The following is a 17,391-nucleotide window of genomic DNA, read 5'->3' as shown; positions in this document are numbered from 1 at the left end:
TTGTAAAATGGGGCAAAACTCACTTAACAGCTGTCTGGCTTAACAACAGAAATTTGGGGCTCAGTTGTGGCCGTAAGTCGAGGACTATGTAGTAACTGTTGCCTCGCCCCTGCCTGGATACTAACATTCTGCAGCAATGTTTCTAAAAGTACATTATTTCACGAGAGCTATTAATTTTGACATGATAGGCTCTAATTGCCCCTCAGCCTGGAATGTTTGCTCTAGTTAATTCATGAACTTAGTGACTTAGGACAGTAAGATGGGTGGCATACAAATTTAATAAATAAATGTGAATATTCGTAGGATGCAGACTGACAGATACACATTAGGTATCATTTTGTGGTTCTTCACATGTTCAAAAATGAATAATAATAGATTTTAGTGCCTTCCTTTCACATAAAATATAAATAATGTACAGAAGTGGATGCTTTTTAATGGCTGTGTTTTAAATATTTCTAGAAATGTTTTTCCCCCACAGAAAATCCTAAGTAATGTATAATTTTAAAGTATTCTGCAAGGTTTTCTCTATTTCTTTCACATTTGTTTGGCTTCCAGATTTCTTGAACTTTGTGTGGCTTATTTTCTAGAACCGTGGTGGCAAACCTATGGCACACGTGCCGCAGGTGGCTCGCAGAGTCCTCTCTGTGGGCACGCGAGCCATTGCCCTAGTCCTAGGCCTTCAGCTGGGTTTTGTAAAACCTTTTCACTTTAGGCCTCCACCATCGTGTGCCAAAAAAAAGGTTCAATCAATTTCAACGTCTCACCGGAAAAAAAAGATCTCTCAGAGTTGGAATTTATTGATTGAACTTTTTAGTTACACCCAGTCTGCAGTTACCACGACAGCCAAGCCCACCAAATGGGCTATGCCCACACAATTGGCCATACCCACCTAATGGGCCACACCCACCCATTGGGCCATGCCTACCCGACACCGGTCGATACATAAGTGGGTTTTGGGTTGCAGTTTGGGCACTCAGTCTCTGAAAGGTTCGCCATCACTGTTCTAGAACAACATGAGTCATACATCGTAGTCCTTTTTTTCATTCCTCGCTAACACTTTTGTCAAATGAGAGCTAGGTACTCAATACCTAGGTCAATACCGGCCCGCAGTTCACAATTGAATCTTCTTAGTGTAAGTCAAACCACTGTGCTTATCAAATCACACCATCCTGGTTTTCAGTTTTGTCTAATGTACCTCCTTCAAGTCATGGAAGAAGAAGATCTCTATCTGGCTTTCCAAAGTGACAATGGGTTTTCCTGTGACATGTGGAAAAAGAGAAAAGAATTCCGGGTCAATTGACAGGTCTGGGAACTCTTAATAACTGCATGCCTTGCATTTTCTGCACGATAGCCGGATTGGTTGGTGTCAGGAAATTACACAGCCGGTGTCCAAATTAAGTGAGAGACGCTGACATGGACTTGTAGTTTTATATAAATAAATATATTTAATATCTATATTGACAGCAAACAAGATAGTCAGACACATCACTGCATCTTGAGGTAAATCATCAGGTAAATCTCAGAACAGCATACAGAGCACACAGAAAAAGGCAGGAGAAACTGGAAACTCCCCCTTTACACTCAGCAGCCAATCATAACGTAGATTGCCTCATGCAGGAGCCTGCACTCTCCAACCAATCAACTACAACTGTGTTCTGGCCCTATACACTTTACTCTTCCAGCTTTTAAATTAAAAATCTTAACAGTTGGGCCCTTAACAGGCATGAATTATTGGAATAAAATGTCGCATGGAGTGTTTCTGTTTGGAAATCTATCTAGCCAATTTTGCTTCTGGTTATTCCGTTTCAAGTTCTCCCCTCAGGACGGTGTTGTAGGTCATTGCATGCCAAACAGCTAGACACAAAGATAGTTTCTTCCCGCATGCCATCACTCTGCTAAACACAGTACTGTCTTCTACCCAACGAGTAGGCTGTCTTGCTGTTATCCTTGTTATCTTCTCATCTTTCTCACCTCTCATTTTTCCTACTACTTTCTCCTATCGGTATATTACGTTATCAATTATTGTTGTATCTTAATGATTTATGATCTATGACTTTCAATTTGTATGTACACTGTAAACCTATGCACGAAGACAAATTCCTTGTGTGTCCAACCACATTTGGCCAATAAAGAATTCTATTCTTTCCAATTTTTGAGGGTTTTTTTTTCAAATTCCATGACTGTCTTCACAAGCATGGAATTGCTCTGAGACTCTCCTCCTTCATTTTTATACCTTTTATTTTCCATAAAGATTTGTCAAATGGTTTGCTGAAATCCACGTATACTACCTGCACAGTATTTTGCTGATCGAGTAATTTAATTGCTTAAATTGAAAACAGGCAATAAGGTTGCTTTGGTGTGATTTGTTTCTTCTTGTTGTTTATAGGTGCTCTCAAATTCTCTGCTTGATTATATATTATATATTTTTATATTATATTTATATTTTTCGCAGGATTTTCCAGGTATTAATGTCAAACTGATTGGTCTATAATTTCCGGCATCCATTTTCCCCCTTATTGTTGTTTGGACCTGGAAAAAAAAGGTGTGAGGTAGATTGTGACGGATGAAAGCTTTCGATGTGCTCGGTGGGAGTCGAATCCGACTTGATGGCACGTAAGGAAGCTCGGAATCAGCGAGAACGTCTTGCAAACGCCTTACGGCAGAAATAGATCGAACGTGCCTTACGTCGCTAGATGGCGCTGTACAAAGAAGCAACACACGCACCTAGAAAGCCGTGAATACAGTACAGAAGCGGCATCGCTAGTCTGACATTGTGTCAGAGGTGTAGAGGCTGAGCTGGAACGAGACGAAACGATAGAGTACTGGATTGATAGAGAGGATGTAGAGGAGAGCAGAAAAGAGGAACTTCCTCTTCCGGCTGACCCAGGGGAGGAGGATGGCGTCGCGGTTGCCTCTTTCGTTGTTCCAGGGGACGAAGCGGCTCCTGGGAGGTGAGTGGAGGGCAGGTCGGAGGAGAAGCCGGGAGCAAGCGGGGCTGTTTGGCTTCCTCCACGGTGTGGAAGCAGCGAAGGAACAGGGCTGAAAGATGTCGGCTGCTGCTGTACATTCATTCTCTTCCCAAATTTTATTCCTCTGGGGCTACACGATTTAGATGTTATCGACATGCTGTTTTCCTGTGTGGAGTGTGGAGTTTCATGGGCAAAAGGGAGGCTTTAAGTGTGCAGAGGCTTTGGGCATCATTTCATCTCTTAATGACCCCAGCTTTTTAAAATTAGATCAAAAAATCTGAGCGAATCCACTTCTGTGACTTATTGCACACGGAAATACACATAGATTTTCTTCATGCATGAATTCATTCATATTTCTGAGTATAATCTAATCTTGCTAGTTCTCTAAATGCGAAATAAATTGTAATTAATGTTAGAGGTTAAACTAGCATTTTGATATGTTTGTTTATTCATGGTAATATATACAGGGGTGTGGTTTTTTTTGCTGTTTTTACAGGTTGTGCAGCCATTTTTTAAACCATAATGGAACTGATCCAATATATGAAACTATAGACATAGGATGCCAAGAAGAGCACGCTGGATTCCAAAGGGACTTGAATCAAAACAACACCAGTTACAGATTAGAAATATTTTTGACCTCCTGCAAGATTCCAAAATTATCAGTGATAGAAAACCCCCACAGTCTGTTTATTGTGGGAAAAAATGCAGATTGCAGATCACAGCTGATTATGCATGAGAGAATCCACACCACAAAAAATGCACACAAATGCTCAGAATGTGGCAAATGCTTTACTCAGAACAGCTTCCTCGTGGAAGGACCCACACTGGAGAGAAGCTCTACCAGTGCTCCCAGTGTGGCAAAAGGTTTAGCACACACACCAATCTGGTGAGACACAAGAGGACTCACACTGGGGAGAAACCGTTTGATTGTCCTGATTGTGGAAAAAGTTTTAGTCAGAGTTCTGACCTGGTGATACACAAGAGGACTCACACGGGAGAGAAACCATATAAATGTCCAGAGTGTGGGAAAAGTTTCACTAAGAATTTCAATCTGGTGATACATCAGAGGACTCACACAGGAGATAAACCATATGAGTGTTTGTATTGTGGGAAAAGATTCAGTCAGAATGCCAACCTGGTAATACACCAAAGGACACACACAGGAGAGAAACCATATGAGTGTTTGTATTGTGGGAAAAGTTTCAGTCAGAATGCCAACCTTGTAATGCACCTGAGGACTCACACAGGAGAGAGGCCATTTGAGTGTCCAGATTGTGGGAAAAGTTTCCAGCAGAATTCCAAGCTGGTGATACACCAGAGGACTCACACAGGTGAGAAACCGTATGAATGTCTGAATTGTGGGAAAGGTTTCAAGGAAAATTCCAGCCTACTGTTACACCAGAGGACTCACACAGGAGAGAAACCATATGAGTGTCCAGATTGTGGAAAAGCTTTTAATAGGAATTCCAACCTGCTGATACACCAGAAGACTCATACCGGAGATAAACCATATGAGTGTCCAGACTGTGGGAAAGGTTTCAATTGGAATTCAGACCTGGTGATACACCAGAGGATTCACACAGGAGAAAAACCATATGAATGCCTGGAGTGTGGAAAAAGTTTCAGTCGGAATTCTCACCTGGTAGAACACCAGAGAACTCACACAGGAGAAAAACCATACGAGTGTCCTGATTGTGGGAAAAGTTTCTTTCGTAATTCTAACCTGGTGGTACATCAGAGAACTCACACAGGAAACAAACCATTTCAGTGTCTAGAGTGTGGTAAGAGTTTCCATTGGAATTCCGCTCTGGTGATACACCAGAGAACTCACACAGGAGAAAAACCATATGAGTGTCTGGAGTGTGGAAAAAGTTTCATTCGGAATTCCGACTTGGTGATACACTGGAGGACTCACACAGGAGAGAAACCATATGAGTGTCCAGATTGTGGGAAAGATTTCAGTACTCAGTCTAGCCTTATAAACCATGTAAGGTTACACATAGGGGAGAAACCATTCAAATGCCCAGATTGCGGACAATGCTTCTCACAAAATTCCACCTTTATCACACATAAGAAATTCCACATGAGACAAAATTTGATGTGTATAGAAGAATCTTGAATTTCATTTCTTATCTCATTGCAAGCTCGATTGAGAAATTTTAATTATTTTAGTTTCTTGCCTGATTGTTTTTTTTATCAAACATGTCTTAATATTAAACCTGATGGAGGAGATCTGCATTGAGAAGTCCAGACTCTTTCTGAGCTTTCTTGCCTCTCGGGCAAGTGGAGATACATGTGCATGTGCACACTTGCCTGCCACTTGCACGACCCAGTGGTTGGGGACCCCTGTGCTAGGGTCAAGATTTCGCGCACGCACCCCCCACATTGTGGTAGTAAGTCGAGGATTACCTGTATTATATGCACCCAAGTGGAAAGTCTCAACTTTAACCACAATGGAGGAACGGCTGGAGAAGATTACGAAATTTTCTGAAAAACTATATTGACTTCCTCAACCAGAGAAAAGACATTTTCTATATTCATTACTGATTAGAAGTTTGTTAGAGGTTTGCGTGAATGAGGGGGGGAAATGAACTTATAATTTACAGTTGCTATTATAAAAAAATAAATCACTTAGAAAAAAGTGTTTTAGTAACCGTAGAGTAAGAACTAATTTTGTATTTCTAATTATAATTACTGTAAAGGAGATTGAAAGTAACTTCTCTCTTTTATCTTTTTCTTTTTGCACTTTTCATTTTTTTCTTGTATTTAGTGTGTTCTTGCTTTTAAAATTATTAATAAAAATTATATTAAAAAATCCAGTGTAAAAGTCAAGGATACTGGAGGGAAAGCCACAAGTTCCAGTGCTAGGTTAAACAGGAAGGTGGCTGCCAGGTGACATGGAATCCTCATTTAAGATGTCAAATGAGAGGCTGAAAGTATCTCTGTGCAGGTAAGAGTTCAAAATGAGAATATGGCCTGTTTGGCTCAGGATACCACCCAGGAAGTGCTTTGTATGATGTTTTGAGTTCATGAACAAAAAGGGAATCAATAAAATTTATTCATTTTAATTTATCAAATGTATATGCCTTCTGTCTGATTATTACAATGTCATAAATAGCAGTATAAAATTAAAAGGTTAAAAAGAGCAAAACATTGGGCGCAAAAAGTAAAGGTTCCCCCGCACATGCGTGCTAGTCCTTTCCAACTCTAGGGGCCGGTGCTCATCTCCGTTTCAAAGCCGAAGAGCCAGCGCTTGTCCGAGGACATCTCCGTGGTCATGTGGCCGGCATGACTAGACGCCAAAGGCGCACGGAACGCTGTTACCTTCCCACCGTAGTTGTCCCTATTTTTCTACTTGCATTTTTACATGCTTTCGAACTGCTAGGTTGGTAGAAGCTAGGACGAGTATCAGGCGCTCACTCTGTTACGTGGCACTCAGGATTCGACCTGCCAAACTGCCGACCATCTGATCGATAAGCTCAGTGTCTTAACCCACTGAGCTGTTATTTGATTCTAGATTTCTCCATGCAACAGAGCTCAGAGCCAATAGCTGAAATAGCCAATATTTCCACCCAGTAAAATGGCAGTTTAGGGTGTCTGAAAAGGTCAGCCTGGTGATTAGTCGGCCATGCTCTGGTGGGATATTCTATTTTTCCCTTTTGATTTCACTTGATTATTATTTTCACTCAACATTTTTCCAGGACATTCTAAGTTGCCATGCAAATTCATACCTGCCACTTTAGTTCTTTCCCTCAATATTTATCAGTTTCCTGTTTCCGGGTATTGCTTGCTCTAGTGTCACATGCTTTTGGATATGGATGATGTCATTTCATTACAAGCGTGCACTCATGACTTTTCTGTTAGAAGATACAGATACATAAGCCTTGCTCAAGCACCATCAGTATCTTGCTCTTATCCTGTTCTTGAGTTTTGAGTTTCTCTCCATATTTGTACTGTTTAGATACATCAATTCTATTCAGAATATACTCTGCATTCTATGTGTTTCCTTTTGTGATTAAATGAAAAGCTTTTTTTTTCTATAATTCTCTAGAGGACAGAGTAAAATTAAAATGGGAAAGTAAAAGCTGCTGATACAAATAGTTCACAATGGGGGTAAAGAAACACAACAGTTTTAACACATTATTGTTAACTGATAAGGTATTTGTTATCTGACCCTGATTTCCCCTTCCATCCCGCCCCCCAGTTTAAATCCTACTTTTTAAAAATTTATTTGTATCCCTCCTTTATTATTTCTACTTCAATTTAGCCACTCTAAAGTCATCCTCAAAAACTTACATTTTTATTATTTATTTAAAAATGAAATTTCTATAGCCCCCCCCCTCTCCCAAAAGCAATGGTGGGTGATGTATAACAATCAGGTAAAAACACAAGCATATAAATGACATATATAAAATGTAAAAATCTATACTAAGAAGTAATATAAAAACAAAGGCCTAAGGACAATAAAATGGATGCAAATGGACCACCTCAGGAATGGAACCATTTGAGCATCTCTCAGATTGCCTTAGAGCCCCAGGCCTGGGCATGTAGCCAGGCCTTGACAGCCTTCCAGAAGGTCAAAAGGGGTGAAAGTAGTCTCATTTCAGGGGAAAGGATATTCCATAAGGTGAAGGCCACAGGCACGTCTCCTGGGACCAACCAAACTCAGATTCCCAGCTGAGGGTGCCTGCAGCATGTCTTCATTGTCAGGTCTAATCAGGCAGGCTGAAATAAGGGAAAGGTGATCCTTCAGCTCAGTCCCATACCAGGAAGGGCTTTCAAAGTCAAAATCGGCACCTTGAATTGGGCCACTGACGCTCAAATGAATCAGTAATAAAAGTTTTAGGATGTAGAGAGTTTTTAATCTCCAGTACCAGCCAACCCCTGCCAAAGTGCAAGAATATTTAAATCAGCTTCCAATCTGGAAACTAGTGCCCTCCAACTGTTTTGCCCAAGCAGCGTGTGAATTCCCAAGGCTGAAAACCTAATGCTCTGGAAATTTGGAAGGCTGCTCTAGCGAGATTTGTACTCCCCAATAATACAGTGACAGATTTTATTTTCCTGGGCTCCAAGATCACCACAGATGGGGACTGCAGCCAAGAAATTAAAAGACACTTGCTCCTCGGGAGGAAAGCCATGGCAAATCTAGACAGCACACTAAAAAGCAGAGATATCACCCTGTCAACAAAAGTGCGTATAGTTAAGGCGATGGTCTTCCCAGTTGCAATGTATGGTTGTGAAATTTGGACCATAAGAAAGGCTGAGTGCCAAAGAATTGACACCTTTCAACTATGGTGCTGGAGAAGGCTCCTGCGAGTCCCTTGGACTGCAAGGCGATCAAACTGGTCAGTCCTAGAGGAGATCAACCCTGACTGCTCTTTAGAAGGCCAGATCCTGAAGTTGAAACTCAAATACTTTGGCCACCTAATGAGAAGGAAGGAGTCACTGGAGAAGAGCCTAATGCTGGGAAAGAGTGAGGGCAATAGAAGAAGGGGACGACAGAGAATGAGGTGGCTGGATGGAGTCACTGAAGCAGTAGGCATGAGCTTAAATGGACTCCAGAAGATGGTAGAGGACAGGAAGGCCTGGAGGAACGTTGTCCATAGGGTCGCGATGGGTTGGACACGACTTCGCAGCTAACAACAACAACAACAATAATACAGAGAGGATGATAGTATCTCCTATCTAGATGTTGTTGGAAACAACGTGAATGGACCGAAAAGTGCTTTTTCATGAGAGAACTGGACTTTCTTGTTTTTCTTTGAAGACGTTTCGCTTCTCATCCAAGAAGCTTTTTCAGCTCTGACTAGATGGTGGATCCTTCCAATCCTCATCACCTAGTCAGAGCTGAAGAAGCTTCTTGGATGAGAAACGAAACATTTTCAAACAAATACAAGAAAGCCCAGTTGCCTCCTGAAAAAGCACCTTTGGGACAACCATACCTGGGTGACAGAATTTCCATAAACCTGGGTAGACACTTCCAGCTTTTGTACCACATTGTTCTATTAATAAGATGAAGATGGCAAGCTGTTAATCATTTAAGGGCTGTACACAAAAACAAAAACTTCATGAACTTTTAGGACCCAGCTAAGCATCTGGCTCAGGGGTAGACAACCTTGGCTCTTTTATGACTTGTGGACTTCCACTCGTCCACAAGTCATAAAAGAAACAAAGTAGCCTATCCCTGAGCTGATATTGGGATGCTAGAGATCGGACGATCTAGTTTCAGGTAGCTAGATAGAGCTCTATGGTTAGGCAACAAGCGCGCGCCTGGAAAGTCGCAAATCCTGTACAATAGCAATGCCTGCAGCTGAACTGACAGGAATCGCGACCATAGAGTCGTGAATTGCTAGAGAGTATGTGGAGGAGAGAAGCCAGAGGAATTTCCTCTTCCGGCTTCCTAATTAGAGGATAGCGGTGGCTCTCGTGCTCTTCCCAGGTTCGAAACAGCAGCTGGAAGGTGAGTTGAGGACAGGTCGGGGGAAGGATAAACTTATTGCAATACATTTTGGGGAGAACCCCCTGCAGATGGTTTGGCAAAGAGTTGGTATCTTCCAGCGACTCTCTCACTCTCTGCCTGACTATTGTTTATTTATTTTGACTGATGAAGCTTCCTGGATGGGAAGCACAACGTCTCAGATTAATAAAGTTTGGTCCAGTTGCCATGATTTAACCTTTTAAAGATATTTTTGGCCTGGATGATTGAGTATGCTGAAATATGCCGTCTGCTGCATATTCCTCCCCTCCGTGCCCCAGTTTTATTCCACTGGTGCTGCATGCTTTAAGCTGCCTATAACTTTCTGTTGAGTGGGAGATTTAAAATGGTCTACTTTAGGGTTGACTCCTTGTGCTTTTTATCAGTGTGTTGTTTTCTTGGCAAGTGAGGCATTTCATAGCCAAAATAGCAATAGCACTTAGAGATTTATATACTGCTTCATAATGCTTTACAGCCCTCTCTGAGCGGTTTACAGAGTCAGCATATTGCGTCCAATAATCTGGGTCCTCATTTTACTGACCTCAGATGGATGGAAGGCTGAGTCAACCTTGAGCGGGTCAAAAAGAACCCCTCACAGTGAGCAGTGAATTAGTCTGTAATCCTGCATTCTAACACAGAGCATCCAGGGCTTAAAATCGGTGCTTCTTGCAGAGGCTTTGAACAGCATTTTCTCTGTTAATGCCCGCATATGCTTTGCACCCATTTCTGAGACATTTTACATACTGAAAAAACATATGATTTTCTACACACATACAAGGATAGGGGTGTGTTTCTCTATTTCTTTCATATATTTTGTTGTTAGTTGCGAAGTCATGTCCGACCCATCACAACCCCATGAACAATGTTCCACCATGCGTTCCTGTCCTCTACCATCTTCTGGAGTCCATTCAAAGACTCCATCCAGCCACCTCATTCTCTGTCGTCCCCTTCTTCTCTTGCCCTCAACCTTTCCCAGCATTAGGCTCTTCTCCAGTGACTCCTTCCTTCTCATTAGGTGGCCAAAGTATTTGAGTTTTAGCTTCAGGATCTGGCCTTCTAAAGAAGGTTGATCTCTAGGACTGACCGGTTTGATCGCCTTGCAGTCCAAGGGATTCACAGGTGTCTTCTCCAGCACCATACTTTAAAGGCCTCAATTCTTTGTTGCTCAGCCTTTCTTATGGTCCAGCTTTCACAGCCATACACTGCAACTGGGAAGATCATAGCCTTGACTATACACACTTTTGTTGGCAGGGTGATGTCTCTGCTTTTTAGTGTGCTGTCTAGATTTGCCATGGCTTTCCTTCCCCGGAGCAAGCGTCTTTTAATTTCTTGGCTGCAGTCCCCATCTGTGGTGATCTTGGAGCCCAGGAAAATAAAATTTGTCACTACCTTCATTTCTTCACCATCTATTTGCCAGGAATTGAGAGGGCCAGATGCCATGATCTTGGTTTTCTTAATGTTAAGTTTCAAGTCAACTTTTGCACTCTCCTTCTTCATCCGCAACAAGAGGCTCTTTAGTTCCTCTTCACTTTCTGCCATTAGAGTGGTATCATCTGCATATCTTAGGTTGTTGATATTTCTCCCGGCAATCTTAATTCCAAATTTTGATTCATCTAGCCCTGCCTTTCTCATGATGTGCTCTGCATATATGTTAAGTAGGCAGGGCGACAGTATACAGCCTTGCCGGACTCCTTTTCCAATTTTGAACCAATCAGTGGTTCCGTGTCCAGTTCTCTCTGTTGCTTCTTGACCCGCATTTAGGTTTCTCAAGAGACAAATAAGATGGTCTGGTACTCCCATCTCTTTAAGAACTTGCTACAGTTTGTTGTGATCCACACAATCAAAGGCTTTAGCATAGTCAATGAAATAAAAGTAGATGTTTTTCTGGAACTCCCTAGCTTTCTCCATGATCCAGCGTATGTTGGCAATTTGATCTCTAGTTCCTCTGCCTGTTCGAAATCCTGCCTGTACTTCTGGTAGTTCTCGATCCACATACTGCTGGAGTCTAGCTTGTAGGATTTTAAGCATAACTTTACTAGCATGTGAAATGAGCGCAATGGTGTGATAGTTTGAACATTCTTTGGTACTGCCTTTCTTTGGAATTGAAATGTAAACTGATCTTTTCCAATCCTGTGGCCACTGTTGAATTTTCCAAATTTGCTGGCAAATTGAGTGTAGCACTTTTACTGCATCGTCTTTTAAGATTTTGAATAGCTCAGCTGGAATACTGTCACCTCCACTAGCTCTGTTGTTGCTCAGCTTTCCTGAGGCTCACTTCACTTCACATTCTAGGATATCTGGCCCGAGGTCAGTGACCACCTCATCGTGGTTATCAGGTACGTTAAGCTCGGTCTTGTATAGTTCTTCTGTGTAATTTTGCCACCTCTCCTCAATCTCTTCTGCCTCTGTTAGGTCCCTGCCATTTTGGTCCTTTATCACGCCCATCTTTGCATGAAACTTTCCCTTCATCTCTCCACTTTTCTTGAAGAGATCCAGTCCTCTCTATTCTATTGTTTTCTTCTATTTCTTTGCACTGTTCATTTTAGAAGGCATTATTATCTCTTCTAGCTATTCTCTGGAATTCTCTATTCAATTGGGCGTATCTTTCTTTTTCTCCCTTGCTTTTCGCTTCCCTCCTTTCCTCAGCTATTTGCAAAGCTTCCTCAGACAGCCATTTTGCTTCCTTGAATTTCTTTTTCTTTGGGATGGTTTTAGTTGCTACCTCTTGTACAGTGTTGCGAACGTCCGTCCATAGTTCTTCAGGCACTCTGTCTCTCGGATCTAATTCCTTTTTGCAACAAAAAGCTCATGGTATGAGCCACAGTCAGCTCCTGGTCTTGTTTTTACAACTGTATAGAGCTTCTCCATCTTTGGCTGCAGAGCACATAGTCAGTCTGATTTCTGTGTTGTCCATCTGGTGATGTCCATGTGTCTCTTGGGTTGTTGGAAAAGAGTGTTTGCTATGATCATTGTATTCTCTTGACAAAATTCTATCAGCCTGTGCCCTGCTTCATTTTGTACTCCAAGGCCAAACTTGCCTGTTATTCCAGTTATCTTTTGGCTTCCTACTTTAGCATTCCAATCCCCCATGATGATAAGGACAACATTTTTTGGTGTTAGTTCTATAAGGTGCTGTAGGGCTTCATAGAATTGGTCAATTTCATCCTCTTCAGCACCGGTGGTTGGGACATAAACCTGGATTACTATGATATTGAATGGTTTGCCTTGCATTCGAACTGAGATCATTCTGTCATTTGGGGGATTTTATCCCAGCATTGCTTTTCCTATTCTTTTATTGATTATGAAGGCTACTCCATTTCTTCTGAGGGATTCTTGCCCGCATTAGTATACCTGATGGTCATCTGAATTCACCCATTTCTGTCCATTTTAGTTCGCTGATTCCTAAGATGTGGATGTTCAGTCTTGTCATCACTTGTTTGACCGTGTCCAGGTTGCCTTGATTCATGGATCTTACATTCCAGGTTCTTATGGAGAAAAAATCTTTATAGCATCGGACTTTCCTTTCACCACCAGATACATCCACAGCTGAGCGTCCTTTCGGCTTTGGCCCAATCGCTTCATTCTTTCTGGCACTACTAGTACTAGCCCTCTGCTCTTCCCTAGTAGCATATTGGACGCCTTCCGACCTGAGGGGCTCATCTTCCAGCGTCACATCTTTTTGCCTTTTGGTACTGTCCAAAAAGGGACGCGGTGGCTCAGTGGGTTAGGACGCTGAGCTTGTCAATCAGAAGGTCGGTAGTTTGGCGGGTCCAATCCCAAGTGCCGCGTAACAGAGTGAGCGCCTGTTACTCATCCCAGCTTCTGCCAACCTAGCAGTTCGAAAGCATGTAAAAATGCAAGTAGAAAAATAGGGACCGCTACGGTGGGAAGGTAACAGCGTTCTGTGCGCCTTTGGCGTCTAGTCATGCCGGCCACATGACCATGGTGACGTCCTCGGACAAACGCTGGCTCTTTGGCTTTGAAACGGAGATGAGCACCGGCCCCTAGAGTCGGAAACGACTAGCACACATGTGTGGGGGAACCTTTACCTTTACTGTCCATAGGGTTTTCATGGCAAAGACACTGGAATGGGTTGCGATTTCCTTCTCCAGTGGATCACATTTTGTCAGAACTCTCAGCTATGACCTGTCCGTCTTGGGTGGCCCTGCACGGCATAGCTCATAGCTTCATTGAATTACGCAAGCCCCTTTGCCACGACAAGACAGTAATCCATGAAGGGGTCTTTCACATATATCTGTATCTATATAATCTATTCTCAGTATTTCCTGGTACATATGATAACAATTTGCAGTTCTAACGTTTTGTAACTTACCCAAGTTAGCAAGAGAATTTCACAATTGTGTGGATATTTGAACTTGGATCTGGCTTTGTGTCATAATGAATGCTAGGGGTTAATCTGTTAATGTGATTTTGGCATGTTTGTTTTTTATTGTAATATAATGGTTTGCACATTTTGTGCAACCATTTAGAAACAGTAATTAAAGTAAACCTTTTATGTGAATCTTATAGACAAAGAGGATGTTAAGAAGAGCCTTCTGGACAGCAGAGAATCAGAAGCAGCACTAAAAAGAAAAGCAAATCCTTTACATCTGATAATCAACATCTTTTCTTTTTCCTCCAGAAAACCAGAAAACTCTTCTTCCCCATCAAGTGAGCAAGAAGTGAGAAAAAAAATTGGAAAAAGTTTTCAGCTGGAAAAAAATATTGTACGTGGAACTCAAGGAAACATTACATGAAAAGATTAAAGGAGGAACATTTTCAAATTCAAAAAAAAGAGGCAATATCTAGAAGTTTGTGGAGAGGAATCAGTCATTCCAGAAAGCAATGCAGGCCCCATCCTGTGAGGAAAGAAGCAGCTTAAATCAAAGCACCATTCAAGAAGGAATCACAAACATTTTTGACCTGCTCAAGAACCCAAGCTTATCAGTGGTGGAAAACCTTCACAGATGTACATATTGTGGGAAAAACGCAGATTGCAAATCACAGCTGATTATGCATGAGAGGACCCACACTAGTGAAAAACCACACCAGTGTTCTGAATGTGGCAAAGTCTTTTGCTACAGCTCCCAACTTTTTGAGCATAAAAGAACCCATAATGGAGAAAAGCCCTATCAGTGCCCACAGTGTGGCAAAAAGTTCAGTAAGCATGCCACACTGGTGATACACAAGAGGACACACACCGGAGAGAAACCATTTGAGTGCCCAGAATGCGGGAAAAGTTTCAATCAGAATTCCAACCTGGTGATACACCAGAGGACACACACAGGAGACAAACCGTATGTCTGTCAGGATTGTGGGAAAAGTTTCCGTCAGAATTCCAACCTGGTGATACACCAGAGGACTCACACAGGAGAGAAACCGTATGTGTGTCAAGATTGCGGGAAAAGTTTCATTCGAAATTCTGACCTGGTGATACACCAGAACACTCATACAGGAGAGAAAGTGTATGTGTGCACACATTGTGGGAAAAATTTCATTCGGAATTCTGACCTAGTAATACACCAGAGGACTCACACAGGAGAGAAACCATATAAGTGTCCAGACTGTGGGAAAAGCTTTAGTCGGCATTCCCACCTGGTGATACACCAGAGGACTCACACAGGACAAAAGCCATACAAGTGTCTGGATTGTGGAAAAAGTTTCAGGCGGAATTCTGACCTGAAGATACACCAGAGGATTCACACTGGGGAGAAACCGTATGAGTGTCCAGATTGTGGGAAAAATTTCACTCGAAATTCTGACTTGGTGATACACCAGAGGACTCACACAGGAGAGAAACCGTATGAGTGTCTGTATTGTGAGAAAAGTTTCAGTCAGAACTCTTACCTGGTGATACACCAGAGGACTCATACAGGAGAGAAACCGTATGAATGTCCAGATTGTGGTAAAAGTTTCACTCGGCATTCCAGCTTGATGATACACCAGAGGATTCACACAGGAGGCAACCTGTATGAATGTCCAGATTGTGGGAAAAGTTTGAGTCGAAATTCCAATCTGATGATACATCAGAGGACTCACACTGGAGAGAAACCATATGATTGTCCAGAGTGTGGGAAAAGCTTCATTACTAGATCGAATCTTACCAGCCACATGAAGTTGCACACAGGAGAGAAACCCTACAAGTGTCCAGACTGTGGGAAAAGTTTTAGTTGGAAATCTGGCTTGGTGACCCACCAGAGGATTCACACAGGGGAGAAACCGTATGAGTGTCCTGACTGTGGGAAAGGTTTCAGTACTAGGTCTAGCCTTATAAATCATGTAGGTTTACATACAGGGGAGAAACCATTCAAATGTACAGAGTGTGGACGATTCTTCACACAAAATTCCTCCCTAGCTACACATAAGAAAATCCACTTGGTGCAGAAAGTGATGGGTGTAGAGAAGACATGAATTTGATTTCTGATCTCCGTTTGGTAATGCAGCTGAGAAATTAAATGGTTAATTCCTTACCAGATTCTTTTTAATCAAACATGTATTAGACATGATGGAGGAGAGAAAAAAAATGGAAAATGTTCGTTTGATAAAAGTTAAGTGCATGTATCTGGTTATATGAGGATTTGCTAGATACAGTATGTCAGTGAACTGGACAGCCGGTGTCCAAATGAAGTCATAGATGCTGACACGAAGTTGTAGCTTTATATAAATAAATATATTTTACATCTATATTTACAGCAAACGAGATAGACAAATAGGAGCATCAGGTTTTAAATCACAGCACACAGAAGAAAAGGGCGGGAGGGGGGAGGGGAAACTTCCCGTTCATACCCACAGCAACCAATCACAGCGCAGATTGCCTCATGCCTAGAGCCAATACTCTCCAACCAATCAAGTATAAATATGTGTTCTGGCTCTGTACAATCCCACTGTTCCAACTGCCAAACATAAATAGCAAGATATTTAGCAGAAATTGCTACAAAAAGGGCTTTACGGGTGGGTTGTTTTTTTTTTTTTTGCTTTTTGATCAGAAATGATCATAGAACTCCAGCCTTCTTCAAGCTGGGTGTCCTCTAGATTTCAAGCCCCATCAATCCCCAGCTAGCATACCCTTTGCAGAAAATAACTGGAAAGCATAGGAGGAAGACAGGAGGAATGTTTTCTGCCTTGAGTTATTTCTACATATAATAAAGGCAGAATATAAATGTTTGCATGTAGTTTTATTTAATCAGAAAATTTATATGGCAGCCCAACTCATGGTGACTCCACCAATAAAACCCTAATACAGAATAACATTGCAAATGGCAAAATGCAGAGCCTCGAAATACAGGCCATAGTTAATGATATTTTGATAGTCAGGGAATTCCAGAAAGTTATTTAGGCCTCCTGGCTTTACTAACAAGGTTGATGCCTGATCCATTCTTGCTTGAAACTGGTATTTTTTTTCTCCTTGCAAGGAGTTAGATTGGAGAAGTTAACTGGGATGAATGGCATGTAAATTTGATAAATGCATTGTACCTCAAACAACTTGCGGGTGGGCATCTTCAGCAGGGCCAGTGTTTGATTGATCATTAAAACATTCGTATATCCACCTATCTTACTTAAAACAAATTCTGGCCAGCGGCCTGTCAAAAATTAACACAAAACCCATGCTATTAAAATCAAATGCATAAAAACAAAAACCTGGTGCCAAATCACGCTTCTGATGCCTCTACTTATCCCAGTGCTTGGGGGAAAGTGTGTGTGTGTGTGTGTGGTGGGCGGGGAGCCGGAGGTTTCATGCAGATGTTAAAAAGGAGCAGCAAAAGTAGTACCCCATATTGCAGGGCCCTAAGACTTAGGCATTCCTCTCCTACCCACACTGACTGGAACTCGCCATGGAGGTAGAAGGATGATCCATCATAACCCTTAATGGGGTTATAAAAAGTGATATCACATGACCTCATCGCTTAGGGGGAATCCGGGCAGTTCCAGTTGCCATTACAACTCCAG

At 42.0% G+C, this 17,391-nt stretch overlaps 1 protein-coding gene across 2 annotated transcripts; it reads left to right on the top strand.

The window, feature by feature from the left end:
* Positions 1–2,891: 2,891 nt before the first annotated feature.
* LOC310635289 (uncharacterized protein) lies at positions 2,892–15,914 on the top strand. 2 transcript variants are annotated; one of them, XM_083354074.1, is made up of 2 exons: positions 2,892–2,951; positions 14,087–15,914. In XM_083354074.1, the coding sequence occupies exon 2, from the start codon at positions 14,290–14,292 to the stop codon at positions 15,853–15,855; it is 1,566 nt and encodes a 521-aa protein (XP_083210200.1). In that variant the 5' UTR covers positions 2,892–2,951; positions 14,087–14,289; the 3' UTR covers positions 15,856–15,914. The 2 variants fall into 2 exon arrangements, with proteins under 2 accessions (XP_083210200.1, XP_083210199.1); XM_083354073.1 differs by lacking the exon at positions 2,892–2,951 and adding an exon at positions 9,369–9,429.
* Positions 15,915–17,391: the final 1,477 nt, after the last annotated feature.

Source organism: Vipera ursinii (assembly GCF_947247035.1).
Source record: "Vipera ursinii genome assembly, chromosome: 2".
Classification (NCBI taxonomy): domain Eukaryota; kingdom Metazoa; phylum Chordata; class Lepidosauria; order Squamata; family Viperidae; genus Vipera; species Vipera ursinii.
The sequence above is the reverse complement of the archived record's forward strand: the minus strand, read 5'-3'. Positions and strand labels throughout refer to the sequence as shown.